The sequence below is a fragment of the Rhinolophus sinicus genome, chromosome 14, assembly GCF_057876585.1.
Source record: "Rhinolophus sinicus isolate RSI-liver-muscle chromosome 14, RSI-T2T, whole genome shotgun sequence".
Taxonomy (NCBI): domain Eukaryota; kingdom Metazoa; phylum Chordata; class Mammalia; order Chiroptera; family Rhinolophidae; genus Rhinolophus; species Rhinolophus sinicus.
This window is the reverse complement of record NC_142514.1, coordinates 142,063,770-142,082,717: the sequence shown is the minus strand read 5'-3', so window position 1 is coordinate 142,082,717 and position 18,948 is coordinate 142,063,770. Positions and strand designations below refer to the sequence as shown.

Here is an 18,948-nt window from a genome sequence, read left to right as displayed (position 1 = left end):
TCCAGGAGGGAGTTGTCCATTCTACAAGTAAGAGGCATTCATTCATTTGATCATCATTTATAAAGACCCTAAGTGTGGGCTGGAAAGGAAGAGCTGCACCATAACCCTTTCTTGGGCCCTGAAAGAAACCTTATTCCCCTGAGGAGACTTCTCCTTCATTTCCCATTCTCCTTCATTTCCTGGTTAATTTAATCTTCTCTTTGAATAAGTAGTATTGAATAAATTTTATGAGTTAATCTCTGCTTATTATTTTAGCCACTCAGTATCAGTCTTCTCTTGGGCCTAAAAAACCTCCTTTTTCCACTTACGCTACACCCAAAGCCCATCTTCAGAGTGTATTCTCAGACAAAATAATGAAAAAAGGAGAATAACTTTTGTTGAAATTTAGGATTATATTAGGAACAAGCAATATAGACTCCATTTCTATTTATTCTTAGAGAGAACTCAGGTGCATTCATTTTTGTTAGATTCTTTCTTCCCCAACAACCCCACCTCCACCTCACAGTCTGCTTGAAGTTGGCACATTTTCTTCTGACTCTGCCTTTGAGACAGTCCTGTGGACATAGACTCAAATTGAAGGCATTTTCCTCTTAAATATCTCTTTTTGGTCCCTTTTACCATAAAAGCTGTTACGACCGCCCCAGGTACTTTGAAGTTCTCAGTTGTAGACAGAAGGGTGAGGCTGACAGGACTTGAGGGGCACCACCTGAAGAGTCAGGCAGAGAAGCATGAGCTCGGAGCCCCACGGTTAATAATGTTAAGCAAGGAGCCCAGAGTATAGTGTGTAAGCTCATTCATTCCCACAACGTCACATTACACATTCAGGCTGCACAGTCTCCCCAGCTTCTGTCCTCAGCAACAGGACTGCATCACCATTTGTCTACTAAGCAGCTTGCCATAGCTTTGCACTATAAACTGAATGTCCTGCAGAACCACAGTTTGTAATTTCTCTACTTTCCCTCTAAAGCTCACCCTGCAGTACCTGTCAGGCCTTCCTCCCTTTCCCGTTATCCATGAAATCGCCAGGAAACACACACACACACACACACAGTATGTCTTTTCACTCTGTAACATATTCCCCAAATCAACTATATTTGAAATACCTCCTCCTTTCAGATCCCAGTGAAACTAATCTAGCCAAATATCACCATCATTTGTCTAGATGTTATAATAGCCTCCTACCTACTTTCTTCAGTCTTCCTGTATTCTGATTTACTGTCCAAATTTCCATTAGACTCATGATCAAAAGACTTAAGAAAAAGCAAGTGTGGACATTTAAATGAGTACATGCATAGGGAGGAAACGTGGTGATCAGATTTGTTTTAGGGAGATGTCTCCTTTCATAACTTTGTTTAGTGATGATCACTAGTCCCTGATGCTGCAGAATCGGGTCTAAGCAAGATCTTTATACCAGGTCCAGAAAGAGAAGGACCTTGTCCATCCACCAGCTGTAACCAACTCAGTCACCTCTCCCCTAAACATTATGAACACTACTCATAAGACATCTTTCTGCTTAACAAATTTACCATATTTGATCATTCTTAAAATATCTTTTTTGTTGAAATTTAAAATACACATAGAAAATCCTACATATTCTAAGTATAAAGCTTAATGAATTTCCTCAAAGTGAACACGCGCACGTAATCACCCAGATCAAGAAACAGAATACTGTTAGCCCCTCAGGAACCCCCCTATTACCCATTGCAGTTATCCTCTCAATGACAACCACCATCCTGACTTCTAATATCACAGATTCGTTTTGCCTAATAATGCAGTATATACTTTATCTGCCTTCCTAGGTTCAACTTTGTGTCTATTTGTTGAAGGAATGAATGGATGGTTTGATTTGTTTTTTAAATACCATCTTTCTAAACCGACTTTGTTATGTGTAAAGCACTGTGCTAGGAAATGACATATAGCAAAGAAAACTCACATAGGCAGGAATACCCTAAAGGAACTGGAACTGTTTGTTCCAGCATGAATGTGTACAGTTCCACCCATCGGTTTCTGATGGTGATTATTAATGTTAAGAATAGTTGTTATCATTTATTGACCATGTGCCAGACACTGAGTAAGGATGTTAACTACACTCTTCACAATAAGGAGCTGAGCCTGAGGCTGAATAACTTGCTGCAAGCCAAACATCTGGTCAGTGAACAGTCCTGACCTCATCTCAGCACTGATTCTCAAGGCCATGTGCTAGCAGACAGCTTATGAAACTTTTCCCAAACTGTCAGGCAAGACATGTATTATCTGATAGGCCAGGGCCCAAACGGAAAGACTTTTTTTCTTTGGATACAACTTAGTTCATACACAAAATAGCAGCTTGGAGGCCACCTGTGAGCAATGTTTTCACTGACTGTCATGCCACATAGCATCATATTGTTTTGTACAAAGCTTCCGTGAAATGACAGCAAAGCAAAATGACAACCACATACCACCTGAACAAAGGTCAGAGAACTCCCTTCTCCAGCAATTGGCAACTTGGACATTCCCTTTCTTCGTGATCCCTAGAGATTCCCTATATCACTGTGCTGGAGCTAAGTCCACCTTGAAATATCCCGTGGTGCCCTTTTTTGCCATGCCCCTTGCTTTTTGACACTTCTCCAGGGTCCTAAGCTTATTTTCTTACAAAGTAAGAGCCCAAAATTAACAAATTTGTCTTTTATAAATGCTCTCTACCCAACTGCTTACTCATTCCTCTAAGCCTGTGGGATATTTTTCCATTTTCTGATGAGGAAATTGGAGCTCAGAGAGGCCAAGTAACTTTCACAAGTTCATGAAGCTAGATGGTAGATCCATCTGGCCTAAAGACAAAGGTTATTTGCTTAATTGCTTCATATAATAAGTGATTCTGGCACTTTGTGACTATTAGATCCTTTGCCCTCAAGATAATTTGAAGGCCGGTTTCTCTGTCCCATCCCTCTAACCCCATCTCCCTCTAAAGCAGATGCAGTCTTGAGATCAGAGTAAGTTTACCTACTAAAAGAAGAAGTCCTCAGATCAATCCAGCCAGGCTTCTGCTTCCATCACTCACAACATTTTTCCAACCTTTCCACACAGGTTGTGGCTCATCCTCCAGGTGCAATGGCTGAGTTACCAGCACCCCTGCACCCAAGACTCAAGAAAGCTGCAGTGTCTGATACAAGGGAGGCTGCATCCTCCTCCTTCTGTTCTAATGCTGCGGGGGTGACAAGGAGTTCACCAAAATGTTGTGTCCTTGTGTAAAAAAAAGGACAATTATACTGACTTCACAGAGTGGTGCGAACATGGGGAAGACTAGCACATAGTAGGCGTTTATGAAAACGTAATAGTTAGCAGAGACACCCTAGGATTTCATATCCATTATCCTATGAATCTCCCTCCTTCCAAAGCCTGTGAATGGCATCATCCCCTTTCTATACATAAGGAAATAGAGCCTGAGAGGAGAGGAAACCTGTCGATGACCACATTAAAAGTAAGCAGAAGAGACTGACTTCAAGCACAGTCTGTTTTACTCTAAAGCTCGTGCATCTGTCCATTCCTCAGCATTCTCATCTCTAAAATCTTTAAACATGGTATTTGTCTCTTGAGATCATTATAAAGATTAAATGAGAATACATGCAAAGCACTTAGTACAGTGCCTAGCCCATAATAAGCACTTAATAAATATTAACTATTGTTATTTTTTGAGTATTTGCTGCTTCGTGAGGTGGGTATAATTGTCATTCCCATTGCACATGGTAAAACTTAGGTACCAAGTGGATGAATAACTTACCTAAGATCATGAAGTAAGAAAGTGGATGAGTCAGGGTTTAAATCTAAGCACTCGGACTCCAGAGCCCACATTCTTCAGCACTGTGTTATGTTGCTTCTTTCTGCTAGCTACGATGATTCTTAATATTGTTAATGCTGAAAAGTTTCACCCCAAAAGAAGATGAAATAGGATTGCAGATTTATGTGATCTCCTCATTTACCACTCCTGCCTCCTCCCTGACTGTTCATATGCACCAATCCTTGAACTTCCCCACAGAACAGTTCTAAGATTATAAGCGGTCCATGTGTTTATTGAACACCCCTATGTTGCATACTGTGTGAGTTTAATTATAGGCTCATGGCTTAAGAAGAACTTTTTCCTAAAAGAAGTTATCTCCTGAGAGAGCAAAGGAGAAATGTGATAAAACTGTATCTGGAAAGAAAAACAATGAGAGAGAGAAGCCGGGAGAGAAAGACAGAGGGACAGAGAGAATCAATGTAGAGCAGACCCTTCCAAGGATGAAAAAAAAAAAAATTAAACAACATTTTCTACCATCTTACTCATTCAGGTTCCAGAAGACCATGAATAGTGCAAAGACTGTGTCTTTCTCTAAGCAGGGAATTCTGTCCCCAAATTGTTCATGGCCAAACTATGAGCCACCAAAAGGAAAAGAGTCATCTTAGAGAAGATTGGAGACTCTTTTCCCACAAGATTTCTATGGCAACCAGGCATCAGTCTCCAGAACTCAAGGGGATGTAAGGCTTTAAGCCTCTGGATTTACCAGCTGAGTCTAGGGACTGAAGAAGCCCCAGGCCTGGGCCAAAGAGAGGTTACAGAAAAATAGGCTCTGGCACTGCAGCCCCAGCCCAGCAAAGACTGTGAGGAGCTAGGGAAACAAGTTTTCCCCACGCTGTTATGCTTTAGCCAAGATTAGCTCTAATTCCACTCTGCTCAGAAGTAAGCTTAGCATACACACGTCTAGGCTGGACACCTGCCCCTGGGCAGTCACAAACTGTCTGCAGGCTCTCCAGCTCCCCAGAAACAACTCAGACTCCTTCCACCTCCAGGTGCTTTCTAACTGTGTGAAGCTTTAATTGTCTTCTAGGGATGAACAGCAGATGTGTGGAAAGGTTCAGTGCTGCCCAGGGGTGGAAACACTGATGTAGGCAAGTGGTGCAAGGCCTCGGTGTTCAGTCTCTCCACTGACACTCTAGTTCCAGCACTCACCATAGTTCCAGAGCTTGTATCTCCTCTCAGCTGTCCCTCTGTTTGTGAAAAGCGTTTCTTGCTGTATCAATAAAGACCAGTACTTTATAAGCCTCCTGGTAGAGGTAAGGAAATATTACCAGTCTGCTGGGAGCCGGGTGCAAATACAAGAGATTTTCATAGTTGACCTTCTTGAACTCCCTGAGAGCAGGGTCAGGCAGCTCTGGGACTTGGAAGGAAGCATCAGGCATGATTTTTCATTGAGAGCACCAGAAGAATACCAGGGTGCCCCCTACTGAGCACCTGCTCTTCCCAAAAAGCCAGCCCATGAATTGTCTGGTGACAGATGGAGGCAGGTGAGGACAAAGAGGATGGTTAGAGACTGGGATACACTCTGTCCTTCTGGAGCAACAAAGGCAATGTGAAATTTCCATTTCTAGAGAGAATGAGCCTAAGCTCTTTCCAAATTCTGCCAAAGAGAAATCACACAGTGTAGCCGAAGAGGTGTGCGTGAGTGCTTTAAACACAGGGAGAGTGTCAGAGAGGAGAAAGAAGTGCTCTATCTAACTTTATGCCTGTACCTAGGGGATGAAGGTAGTTGAAAATAAACCTATAATGATGAAGCAATATTTCTTTCTCTTTCTCTCTCTCTCTCTCTCTCTCTCTCTCTCTCTCTCTCTCTCTCTCTCTCTCTCTCTCTCTCTCTCCTGATATTACCCTTGGAGATTATCCATCAAGCATGGTGTAGTAGAAAAGCTATGGTCTATTTCTAGATCTGTCACTTATCAAATGTGTGATAATGAGCAAATTAACTCCTTTTATGCTTCACTTGTAAACTGGGAATAATGGTTATTTCATGAGATCATTGTTAGAATTATACTAGAGTAGGAAGGCACTCAAAAAAGGGCCTGGCACATCGTCGAATCTCCATACATACTCCCTTTCCTTTCCGATAGGAAATTGAGAACAGGCTTCAGTAATCTATGTGACTCCTCTACATTGGCCATCTGCACAGCACACTCCCACCACCACTCATACTCAGAGTTGTGGGTATTTTTTAAATAAGCTTTTTATTTTCAGATAAATTTAGATTTACATAAAAGTTATAAAGATAGTATAAAGAGTTTTTGTATATATGTTAACATCTTACATAAACATGGTACATTTGTCAAAACTAAGGAATTATTAGTGATAATTACTATTAAAATCCAGATTTTATTTGTATTTCACCAGTTTTTCCACTAGTGTTTGTTTTCATTCTAGGATCCAATGCAGGGCACCACATTGCAATTTGCAATTAGTCATCATATCCCCTTAGTGTCTTCTGGTCTATGACAGTTTCTCATTTTTCACTTGGTTTTCATGACCTTGAGGGTCCTTAAGAAAATTGTTCAGTTATTTTGTAGAAGGTCAGAACTCTTAATTCACTAACGTCAGCATCCTCTCTTCCTTTCGCTCCAGTGTGGAAGGGAGAGGCAATAGGCTGCACTGCAGAATGCCCTGACCCCTCTTTATTCCACTCCAGGTTCCAGTGTGTCCTGCAGATCAGAGAACAGGACATCTCAGATTCCATCTGCTTGAGGCTATTAGCAATTCCTGAGGTTTTCCAGGTGGTTCTTCCAACTAGGAGACTAATCTTTGTCCTCCATGGGCTGCACCCCAATATAAGCCTTCCCACACTTATCACATACCCCTTTTTTCATTCATTGAAATTTAGAAATTTTGCAGGTTCTTATCATGATTCAGGCTTTAAAGATAAAGAAATAATTTTTAACGAATTTCTAACTGTGTTTTGTTGAAATACTGACATCTCTTTGATGAAATAATTTTTTATCTTTTCTAGCACTTCATTTTTGGATGCTTTCATTGCCTTAAAACTAATAAATATGGCTGGTGCCAAGTTGTCTCTCAAATCTGGGATGGGAGAGAAAATGATAAATGGAAGTAGATGGGTAGAACCTAAGACCAATTCTATCTGCACATGAGAAATTTTTCCCCATTCTACTCATTCTGAAATCTGCATTATCTAGTAGTCTTTGAAGTGGTTCACAAAATTGGGGTTCCTTTATTCACTGTGCTTTTCCTAGAGATTTAATCAGGTACCAATCCTATCTTCTAGTAGCTTATGCCTCTAAAAGAAAGTAAAGCGTGTGTAAAATCTAAATTGATACATTACTCTCTATTTTAGTCGACAACAGAGAAATAAGGAAGGCTTTATATAAGAGGATGGTGCCTGAGTTGAGACTTTGAGAATAGATTGGCCTTAAATATATAGAAATAAACGTCTTGCCAGGATTACAGTTAAGATCATTGTACATGAAATAAAACAGAACGTAATTAAACTCCTTATTATTAAACTAGATACCCTGGGCCCAGTATCTAGACTCTAAATGCATCAGTATCCACTCTGTAAAATTGAGATGATAAATGATTAAGAATAGCTGGAAAAATGTAAACGTATATAAAATTGAGCTACTCATTTGCATGTTTGCTCTCAAATATATTCATTTCCCCTCTTCATTGTCAGAGGTTAATCCCTGACTGCGGGGTTTCCCAGGCTCCGGTGATCTGGTTTCTAACTGGGTTTAGGCATCGCAAATATTGGAGGAAGATTAACCAGGTCATCTAGATAAAATTGGAGTAAGATTAAATTAGTGATCTTTATTCACGAGGAGAGGAGAGGAGAGGAGAGGAGAGGAGAGGAGAGGAGAGGAGAGGAGAGGAGAGGAGAGGAGAGGAGAGGAGAGAGAGAGGAGAGAGAGAGGAGAGAGAGAGGAGAGAGAGAGGAGAGAGAGAGGAGAGAGAGAGGAGAGAGAGAGGAGAGAGAGAGGAGAGAGAGAGGAGAGAGAGAGGAGAGAGAGAGGAGAGAGAGAGGAGAGAGAGAGGAGAGAGAGAGGAGAGAGAGAGGAGAGAGAGAGGAGAGAGAGAGGAGAGAGAGAGGAGAGAGAGAGGAGAGAGAGAGAGAGAACTCAGAGTTGGGGGAAAGGGAAGTGAGGCAAGAAAAAATGTAGAACAATGAAATGCATTATCACACTGGATAATGATTCATGAGTTTCAAAATGACACAACCATCAGCCAGTGGGCTTGCTCATGAGAAGAACTGCAAGGAGGAATTTCACCTTGAAATTGTCCAGAGGAGAGAAAGGAGGGCATTTTATTTGTCCCACTTTCTCCTATCTCCCATTTCTCATCGGTCAATGTTCACCTCATGGAAAACTAACTCCCTGTACTTTTTGCTTATGTCATTTGCCTATAATGGCTGTTCTGAAATCTGGATCGCACACCCTGCAGTGTGATGTTTCATCCAAATCTGACAGTATGAGTATGGAGTGGTGTCCTTACGCAGCACTGACAGGGTGCTGAGTAAGAGGATGAGAGAGAATCTGAGATGGTGCCAAGATTGGCGTCCAATACATTTCACCCTGTAAAACAAGGATAAAGGAAAATCTTCCCAGTGGACAGAATTTGAAGCAAATGGTTCTATACTTTGCTTGAAAGAAAAGATGAATTGGTGCACATTACGTATATACCACCTTCACCATGTCTAACAGGTTGGCCTGCAGGTCAGGAGCTGAAAAATAAGAAAACAAGATTGAAAGACTGGTAACAGAGTTATGGGTAGAAGTATACATGGAACTTCCAGGAAAGTATCCAGAGTGTGAAAATGTTTTTGTCCCATGTAAATATCCACTAGAGAACATGCAATGCAGAGAAGGTATCTCTAACCAGATAAATAAGATGATTCACCCAGTACATGTTGCTGAGCCTCTGCCCCAGTCACCTGTTGCTTGGTCAGTGGGTTTATGTACAAGAATCCTTATCCATAGTGGTAAACAGATAAACCTTAGTGAGGGCAAATGCATACTCAAGCAGAGCTTCTATCCCTGCTGCTGTAGGCACTTGGACATAAAAGGCCAACTCTGAGCCAGATTCTTCACTACATCTAAGAGAATCAAGACAGTCTTCTGGTGCCACGTTAGTTACATTGAACAAAGAGCAATTTGTCCTCACAAACTACGTAATATTCCAGAGACAATTCATTTGCCGCCCCAAACCCCCTAAATTGGTTCTGCCAGCACCACCATTTTTAAACTTACACCATCAGGATATCCCAACAATATCACCTGCAACCAAGGAACTGATTTTACAACCAAAGAATTCTGATAATGGGATTGCCCTGTGGAATGCACTGATCTTACAATGTACACCATCAGCCAGGAAAAGGTGGACCAATAAAGCTATGGGATGCCACACTAAAGGCTCAGGTATGGCACCAGTTTGGAAACCCCACCCTGTGAGATTATTAGGTGGTCTCATAAATTTTGGTACATGCTTAAAATCAGCAACTAATGTATAGTGACTTTTTTTCATATCCAGTATACATACACTCATCACAGAATCAAGAGGAAAAGTGGAAGTGACCTCTGTTACCATCAAACTAGTAACTCATGTACAGAAAGTGTTCTTTCCATCCCACAACATATGGCCCAGGCCTGTTTGGAGGGTCTTGTGAAAAAAAGTAGAAACCCTTCCGCCAGAGTAAGCAAATCTAGTTCTAAGAAATGGGAATTTGCAACTACTCCGGGCTCTTTGGGGATTCTTAAGCCACTGAAGAAATAGGAAGAGGATGGGGTTTCTATACTGGCTGGAATGACTTATCTCTATTACCAAGGAGAACTGGGGTTTCTGGTATGTAATAGGGGCAAGAAAAACTATGCCTAAAACCGAAAATACACGTTAGAGAGATTCCTAGATATCATTGTCCCATAGCAATGGCCAAGGTGTTAAAAACAGGAACATTGAGAACACTGATCTTTCAAGAATGAAGGTGTGGGTCACCTCACCAGGAAAAGAACACTGAAGTGTTAAAGTACTGGCAGTTAAGTGAGGGGACTTGAAATGAGTGGCAACATTATTCATATAGCCAGTTACCAAAATGGGGACTGTTGCAGTTATGCATGTTAAAATATCTGTGTGCATATTGTTGAACAATACCAAATCAACCCTGGATAAATATTGATAAATATTAGGATAAATATTGATATCCTAATGTAAGTAATAAATTGAAGTTCAGAGAGGTAGTACATGCCTAGTAAACAGCAAGGTTGGTACTGAATCCTGTCCTATAGTGAGACCTCTGCTCTTTTCTACCTCTACCAACAGTAGCTTAGTTAACTCTGTGCCTGCAGGAAACAACAAAGGGGCTGCAGTGGTGTGAAGCCCAGTCCTTTTCTGAGTGCAAGTTCACGTACAGGTCTCTTCTTCCTTGGATATTTTTTTTCATTCTGTTTTCACTCTGCTTGCATTAAGTAAATTATCTTAAAAACAGAACTGGAAATTTCAAAAAAGCATGAAATGTTTTTACATTTCCTAAATCTATAGAAAATACCAAGCAAAGTTCAACTGATGTTTTTACTTTAAGTTATAAAAGAACAAAAAAGAAAAAGAATGTCAGAGTTGAAAGGAATTGAGGATTTTTCTAGCCTTCTTCTTTGCTCCTTCCTCCTCTACAACTATAACAGCATCCCTTCCAGCTGTTCCTAAAGCCTCTGCTTGAACTGACAGGGCAGCCTGTTATGTCCCGGCTGTCACTAAAATGAGGATCTTCCCTGGCCCTTTAGTTATCATACAAGTATGCTTACTATGTCACTTTAAACAAGTCACTACACTCCGTTCAGGTTCAGTGTCCTCTCTTGTAATATGAGTTTAATAACCCCTAAATCACTAAAATGTTGTGCAGCTTAAATAATATAACCTGACAGAGCAGCACTATTCACAATAGTCGAAAGGTGGAAGTTGACACCCAAATGTCCATCAACAGATGAATGGATAAATTATTCAACCCTAAAAAGCAAGGAAATCCTGTCACATGCTACAACATGCACATTACCCTGAGTGAAGTAAGTCACACAAAAGGACAAATACTGTATGATTTCACTTATATGAGGTACCTAAGATAGTCAAATTCATAGAGGCAGAAAATAGAATGGTGGTTGCCAGAGGCTGAGTGGGGAATCATTGTTTAATGGATACAATTTCAGCTTGGCATGATGAAAACAAGTTCTATGGATGGATAGTACTGATAATTACACAACAATGTGAATGTATGTAATGCCTCCAAACTATACACCTAAAAATGGTTAAGATGGTAAGTCTTATGTCAGGTGTATTTTACAATTTTTAAAATAAAAATAATAGTAACCTGAGAAAATCCCCAGCTCAGTGACAAGAACACAGTTGGTGTTCAACAACTAACTGTCAATTCCCTTCTTACCACTCACTGGTGTGATATCTGTCTTGGGGTCAAGCACAATAAATCTTTTACACCCTTAAGTTAAAATATTGAATCGCCTGAAAAGGAATTGTTTCTGAAAGAAGGCAGCAGATGGTGGCATGTGAGGGCGAGCTCCAGGCACTCTTCTCTCCATCCAAACCTCCCTAAGAGCTGCTCCCAAACGTAGGCACAGCATGTTGGCATGGGGTGATGACCCTTCCATCTAGTGGATACGATATTTTACTATATTAGACATGGGAGGGAACACGAAGTAAGAACTAAATGCTGCGGAGCTTCCCTCAGTCCCAGCCTCCAAGAAGTACTAGCCAGAGGTGTCAGCAGCTTCAGACACTGAGACGCTCAACTCCGCCTTCTCTCCTCCCACTTCCTCTGTCTCCTGTCCCTCCCCACCCCTTCAGTGTACTCTCCTCCTCTGGCCCCTCCTACTCTCTGGCGTGTGCCTACCTCCCTTTCAGACTTGCCTTTTAGAGGAATCGAAAGTGAAATAAAAAGCCGGCTGCCGTCTGCTGAGTCCCCTAAAAAGGTGAGTGAACTTGGCTAGACCGAGGTATCCCACCCCTCCCTGAGAAGCCCCTTCCAACCGGTGCCCATCCCTAGAACCTTCACTCTCAATTTTACCTTCTCCGCAGCAGGGTTCACTCAGCCCTAACCCAGCAGTTTTTCCCCCTTTGATTCGTCTGCCCTGGGAGGAGGCTGGGCTGTGAACGTGACTTCCAAGTCACCTGAAAGGAGCTAGGGCTGCCCTGTTGCTGGCACTAGAGCTGGATCGAGCGGCCAGGTGACGCTGGGAGCACCAGGACAGAAACCAGCAGGAAGGGTGGTCCAGGAGAGCCCGGGGTAGGATAGGTCTGCAATCCTTGAGACTCCCATCTCCAAAAGTCTCTTTCTGTAGGAGAGAGGGACAGGGTTGTTTAGATGTTATTTTATAGATCTATGCCCTGGAGGAAATGAAGCTGCTAGGGTGGAGTAGCTGAGAGAAGGGCCTGGAGTGCTGAGTGCTAACCACTCATTGGTGTCTGTATAAACATATACACATGTATACATATACAGATACGTAAACATATATGCATATATAGGTGCACCTACAGGTATACACATACAGATATACGTATATACTTACAAGAATAAATATTCTTATGTATATATTCATATTATTATATATAATGAACTGATGGCCTGAGATGGGAAAAGATGGGTGGGAAAAGCCTGGGCACTGAGGGTTTAAGCAGAGATAAATGTGATAAAAGTAGAATTGTAAACAGCTTTATTGCTGAAGTTCCCAACAATTTTACTGTCTTTTGGGGATTCACTTCCCCCTTCTGTGTGACTGGATCAATGGAGCAGACTGTGGGGGAGAAGCTCTTGTTATTCAGCTTAATGTTCTTTGTTTTAACCCCCTCCGGGTCACTCTCCCTCATGTTTGCCTTTTAATTTTTTTGCTTTTCTCACACAACCTTTCTTGTCTTCTTCCTTTTCTCCTGTCCCCATTATGTCACTGCAAGATCTCCATAGTACCACTTCATAGAAACATTCCCCCTCATGGCCTCAGCAATGCCCTTGGCAACGATGTGGGAGGAAGTCACATGCCCTATCTGCCTGGATCCTATGATGGAGCCTGTGAGCATTGAATGTGGCCACAGCTTCTGCAACGAATGCATCTCTCAGGTTGGGAAAGGTGGAGGCAGCGTCTGTCCTGTGTGCCGGAACAAATTCCTGCTCAGGAACTGCCGGCCAAATCACCAGCTAGCCAACGTGGTCGACAACCTAAGACAAATCAGCCAGAATGCCAAGAATGGCACGCAGAGGGAGCAATGTGGAGTACATGGAGAGAAACTTCACCTATTCTGTGAGAAAGATGGGACAGCCCTTTGCTGGGTGTGTTCCCAGTCCCGGAAACATCGTGACCATCCCATGATCCCGATTGAGGAGGCCGCTCAGGAATACCAGGTGAGGCCTTGGCACAGAGGCATGAACAGGTAGAAAGGAGAGGGGGCCCTGATGAGTGCTTTGTTCCCCAGAGCTGGGATGGGAGAGAGTCACCCATAGAGTTAAGGGATTGGAGAAAGGGTGTCCCCAACTTTTTATGTCTGAGTTAAGGGTCAGCACAGCCTTCTCATTCCCCAGGAGCAGGGCGACGCTATGGTAAAATGATGCAAGGATCATGATTCCCTGTGGCTTCCTGGTTAATTAGGAATAAGTAGTGCCCCCACCCCTGCCACCCCAACAATGTGGCTCTATTTTGTAAGAAACATGAGGCTTTCTCCAAAGTTTTCCCATCCACAGAATTCCTACCCCAATCAGACTAGTCCTCCCTTCTCAGCACACAAGCTTTTCTAAGAACCAGTAAACCTTCCCCCACCTCATGCTACCCCACCCTACTTCTTGATCTGGTTGGACATTAACCTGCTATCTTTCTGTGCAGGAGAAGCTCCGGGTGGCATTAGGGAAACTGAGACAACAACAAGAGTTGATTGAGACGTTGGAAGTGGATGTTGCTACGAAGAGAACAGCCTGGAAGGCAAGAGTCATATCCCAAAGGGAATCTTAGATCAGAAGTCTAGGCAGGGTCCAGGGGCCTGGCCTCAAGAAAGTCCTGACCATAACTATGCCTGTCTGAGGAGTGATAGAGTCAGTATATCTCACTCTTCAAAAACCAACAGTCCCCTAGGTCTCCTGATAGAGGAGCATAAAGAGTATGGAGCTCAAAGAGAGCTCCCAGTCAGACACAAAGATCGAGTCTTAGGAGAAGGTGCTGAGGGACAAGCCATACCCTAAATCTCCTGTTCCTTAAGCCCAGTCTTAGGGGATGACCGCACCACGGTGTCTGGGACAGGTATTCCAGGAGAGATGACCAGTGGCTAGGCCTGTTAGGAAATGACAAGGGCTGTGATGAACAGACTTAAGGGAACCACCAAGGCCTGAGGTAGGAAAACCAGTCTGACCAGGTGATTGCTTAACCATGTCCAGATCACTGGTTCAAAGTAGAACAGAGAACTAAAGCTTGTTCTGCACTGGTGATATGGAGGTGGGGTGGGTCAGGGCTAGAGGTGGGTTAGGGACTCATGACCAGTAGATCCCAGAAGAGGAAGATTTGGGACCGGGGAAGTATACCAGCCTATGGTAGCAAAAAGGGTCATCCTGTGTTATCCAGTGACTCTTCAATCACTAATACAAAAGGGCAAACAAAGAATATCACAAAGACTTCCTTTGCCCAGGACTTAAGAATGGTGTTGTGAGCCTGTCTTTGTGAGGTTGTTGGGGTGGGGACAGGTGTTACTGTCTTAGTAATTCTCTGAGATAGGAAGACAAAAGGACACATGTGGGTGCTGACTGGGTTTTGAAACAGGTTGAAAGTCTCTGATAACAAGGGCTGATGCAGCAGTGGTTGTAGGGCAGCTACAGTGCACCCCCCACCAATCCCATTCCCCTCTTAGTTCCAGAAGCCTCACCCCCTACTCATATCTTCCCAGCAAAATTGATTGTGTGTGTGTGTGTGTGTGTGTGTGTGTGTGTGTGTGTGTGTGTGTGTTTATTCCCAAAAAGAACCAGTGGTGCGTCTATAGAGAATAGAAGTAGGTATGGACATCTCCATTCCTGAAGCTTGGGGGATTTTGATAAAAACTACTTCTCTTTCCAATGACACCAAAGAGGAAGGTTGAGACACACAAAATGAGGATTCATGGAGAGTTTGAGCAGCAGAAAAAGTTCCTGGCTGAAGAAGAGCAGAGGCAACTGCAGAAGCTGGAGAAGGATGAGAGGGAACAGCTGAGACTCCTGGGGGAGGCAGAAGTGGAGCTGGCCCAGAACAGGGAGGACCTGCAGGAGCTGATCGCAGAGCTGGAGCAGAGGAGTCGGAGCTCAGAGCTGGAAATGCTGCAGGTGAGGTGGGAGAGGCTCCCACTCTGAATTCAGAGTAACTGGAAAAAGCCAGAATTCTCCAGGGCTACCCTCACAGCAAATGTAAACCTGGTCCCTGGAATTTTCTTAAATAAAACAAGCTAGAATTTGAACCCATGAGTGGTTTGCATTTAAGGCATGGAGAGATACAGATGTAGGAAGGAATATTCCATGCAGCAATTTTTAAAATGGACACCTCTGATAAGGGTCTGTTCTAACATATACCAGGTTCATGACCTTGAGAAAGATCCTTAATCTTTCTCAGTATCAGGTTTCTCATATGCTGAATGGATATTATGATATTCCATATCAAAGAATTTTTGTGAGGATTTAATGAGAAAATCCGCTAAGGCTCTATGGGTGTTTGGGAAGGTTTTCATAAATAACTGAAACGACTGAATTGAAAATTAGGAGACAGTAGCTCAGCCCCAGCCTTGTAAGTAATTCTCTCCATTACTCTAGGTTAAGTCATTTTTCCTTTACTAGACTTTATTTCTACATTTGTGAAATGAGGAGGGAGTGGACGACATGACAACGGTTTCCCCAAACTTTACTCATAAATTTATCATCTTTACGTTTTCTGCTACTTCTATGAACTACCGAAGCAATTTTAACATGTTATTTTTCTTTAAATTGTCTCACTCTTTTAGCAGAATCAATTTAGTTTAAAAGGAAATTTGTCCTGACCAATAGTAGCCAAGAAATCATGTGTTGATATGTTACTGATATTTTTTCTAAGTTATTTCATAACAATGATAGTAACTGCATAGTCTTCAATAGCACATATTACGTGACAGGCATTCAATTCGTCATGACAATGCGATGAGGTGGGTAGTACTATTATCCCCATTTTAAAGACAAGAAAACTAAGGTACAGAGATGTCAAGAGATTTAGTGAAAGACTAAAGCTGAATAACTTGACCATTCACCCAAATAGTAAGAGGTAGAGGTAAGATTAAAATAATTACCAATGTATGTTCTACTTAAAATGATCTCACATCCACCAATGATATGTTTACCTCACTTTGGGTATCTAGGAACTAGATGGTCTCAAAAGTCCCTTCTGTTGTAACATTCTACAGTTCTTCTTTTCCCATACCTTTTCACTATCACCCATTCAAGTGTGGTCATGAAGCCATTTCTTTCTGGTCTGTGGGGGGGGGGGGGGAAAAGGTGACTAGATTGGCTTCACTTGGCAGGCTCTCTTCTTCCTGCTGTCTAAATCTTGCTTTGGCCCAACATTGAGCCAAGCTTCTAATGCACTTTTGACTGGGCCTAGGAGCCTGCTAGTTCCCAGGTAAGGGCCCCCAACCCCTGCAACAGAAATATTCTCAGGTGATTTTATTGCACCTACAGGAGAGGCCACATTAACTATAGCAGAGGACAGAGCTTTAACTAACCAGCCTTTTCTCCCCAAACAACTCAAGCCCATAAATGAGATAGAGCAGTATCTGTGCACCCTGACCTGTCTATTCTTTCCCTGTGACTGTCTCTGGGCCTCACCCAGGCTGGACTATTTGGCCCCTTTCCACTCTTCCCATCTCCCTTCCTCTCTCCAAGAATCTGGTCTTTCTAATGTGTTTTCTGAATTGGAGTCCTTAAACTGATCGTCCTTTCCTTACCTATAGATCACATGTGGGTTTCTGGTTACCTTAGAAGCATCCACACATCCTTTCTGCTCCAACCTAGTCAAAAATGTCTTTTGGGCAATGGCCCAGCGGAATGGGGCAGAGCAGTGTCCTGTGGACCTCAGGGTGGCATTGCATCACCCACAGGAATGAAGTCTCAATGGTGAACCAGTGATTCTGAAAATTATTCTGTCTCTTTTTCCCTCAGGAGGTAAAAAGTGTCCTGGAAAGGTAAGGAGAGGTTTTCTTTGTTAGAGGAGTGGGTGGGAGGAAGCGTATACACCTGTGAAAAAGGTTATTGCGTTAGAAAAACATGCACTGAAGTTTCTATTGTCAAAGATCTAGTCCTCCATAAAATAGTCTCTGATCTCAGAGGGCTAATTAATGGACATCTCAGTTGGTGAGTTGCCCCAAGTAACTGGACGAACAGGGAAATTTGGGGGAGTTTTGAGTCTGCAGCTTCCTGGGGCTCCTTTAAAAAAAAATTAAAAAAAAATCTAAATCTAACCAGTTACAAACGTCCCAGAAAGAGCCATGAGTAAGAACCACAGTGTAGGTAAGACTCCTTGTCATTCCTTAGGAAATGATTCAGCACCCTGCCTATAAAATGAAACAGAATGTGCTTGTAGGGTGACCTCAGACTCAGAGACAAGATACAGACTAGCCACGTGCTACACGGGCCCATGTAACCAGGAAGGCAGCAATAGGAGCTAAATCTTGCCTCCTTTTGCTTCCCACTCCCAGGGATCCTAGCATAAGAGGTGTTTATAAATTTGTGTTGATTGAATCATCAGTCATCCACAAGGCAGGTTATAGCATTAGGGTTTGGGGGTGGGGTAGGAGTTGGAGACGGGGTCTCTAACTCTGTTTCCCGCAGGAGTGAGTCCTGGAACCTGAAAGAGCTGGACATCGACTCCCCAGACCTGAGGAGTGTGTGCCATGTGCCAGGGCTGAAGAAGATGTTGAGGACGTGTGGAGGTGAGGCGAGTGCCAGGAATACGGGACTGGCCTGTGAGCAGCAGAATGGTATAACAAGGGTGCAGAGTATGTCCCAGGGTCGGGGAGACATTTCAGGTCGGAATAGGTGGAGCTAGGGAAGGTGGTTTCCTCAAAGGTCAGGGCAAAGGCTGGAGCTGGCTGGGGTGGGGGGTCATTTCCTCCCATAATGAGATTCAGGGTCACCCCCTCTTCCTCATCCCCTCACCACTGGCACTGAATTAGTGACCTCCCCGTACTTTCCCAGCCTGACTCTGGTCCTCTCTCTGCAGTACACATTACTCTGGATCCACACACAGCCAATCCGTGGCTCATCCTTTCCGAGGATCAGCGAGTAGTGAAGATTGGAGATACCCGGCAGAAGGTGCCTGAAAAGGAGGAGAGATTTGATACTTATCCCATGGTCCTGGGTTCTCAGATCTTCGAATCTGGAAAATTTTACTGGGAAGTAGATGTGACGGGAAAGGCAGCCTGGGACCTAGGGGTTTGTAGAGACTCTGTGCAAAGGAAGGGGCATTTTTTGCTTAACCCTAACAATGGCTTCTGGACAATTTGGCTGTGGAACAAACAAAAATATGAGGCTGGCACCTGCCCCCAGACTCCCCTCCAACTTTCGGTGCCTCCACACCAAATTGGGATCTTCCTAGACTACGAGGCCCGCACTGTCTCCTTCTACAACGTCACTGACCACGGCTCCCTCATCTACACCTTCTCTGAATGTGCCTTCACTGGACCCCTGCGGCCCTTCTTCAATCTTGGATTCAATGATGGAGGAAGAAACGCTGCCCCTCTAACCCTCTGTCCACTGAAGATGGGATGGTAGAAATCCACTGACTGTTGATGGCTCTCTCTGGGTACTGTTACCCCCACCTCGTGGGTACCCCTGCTCAGCCACTGACCCTGTTTCATTTTCCCAGGAACTCTGAACCACCTTTGTCTCTGCAGAGATGTCAGGATACCAGCAAGCAGACGGGCAAGGAGGTCACTGAAAGTCTGTGTCAAATCACCTTGATCATCAATATCCCTGCCCTAGATTTCTTTATGGTTTTCCCTCCATGAAACAAACTATATTCGGTCCGAACTCATCTGGATTAACCAAAACATGTTTCTGCCTTGTTTACGCGGCTCAAGTTTTGTTCTCTTCTCTCCATTACTAGGCCTTTGGTCAGATCTCTATTATATATCACACA

General features: G+C 43.2%; 1 protein-coding gene across 1 annotated transcript; it reads left to right on the top strand.

Annotated features, from left to right (window-relative positions):
- Nucleotides 1-11,621: 11,621 nt before the first annotated feature.
- TRIM21 (tripartite motif containing 21) lies at nt 11,622-18,724 on the top strand. The gene is made up of 7 exons (XM_019715869.3): nt 11,622-11,760; nt 12,740-13,184; nt 13,660-13,755; nt 14,886-15,116; nt 16,971-16,993; nt 17,640-17,740; nt 18,031-18,724. Exons 2-7 carry the CDS (start codon nt 12,777-12,779, stop codon nt 18,579-18,581), a joined length of 1,410 nt encoding a protein of 469 aa, XP_019571428.2. The 5' UTR covers nt 11,622-11,760; nt 12,740-12,776; the 3' UTR covers nt 18,582-18,724.
- The last annotated feature ends 224 nt before the right edge of the window (nt 18,725-18,948 follow it).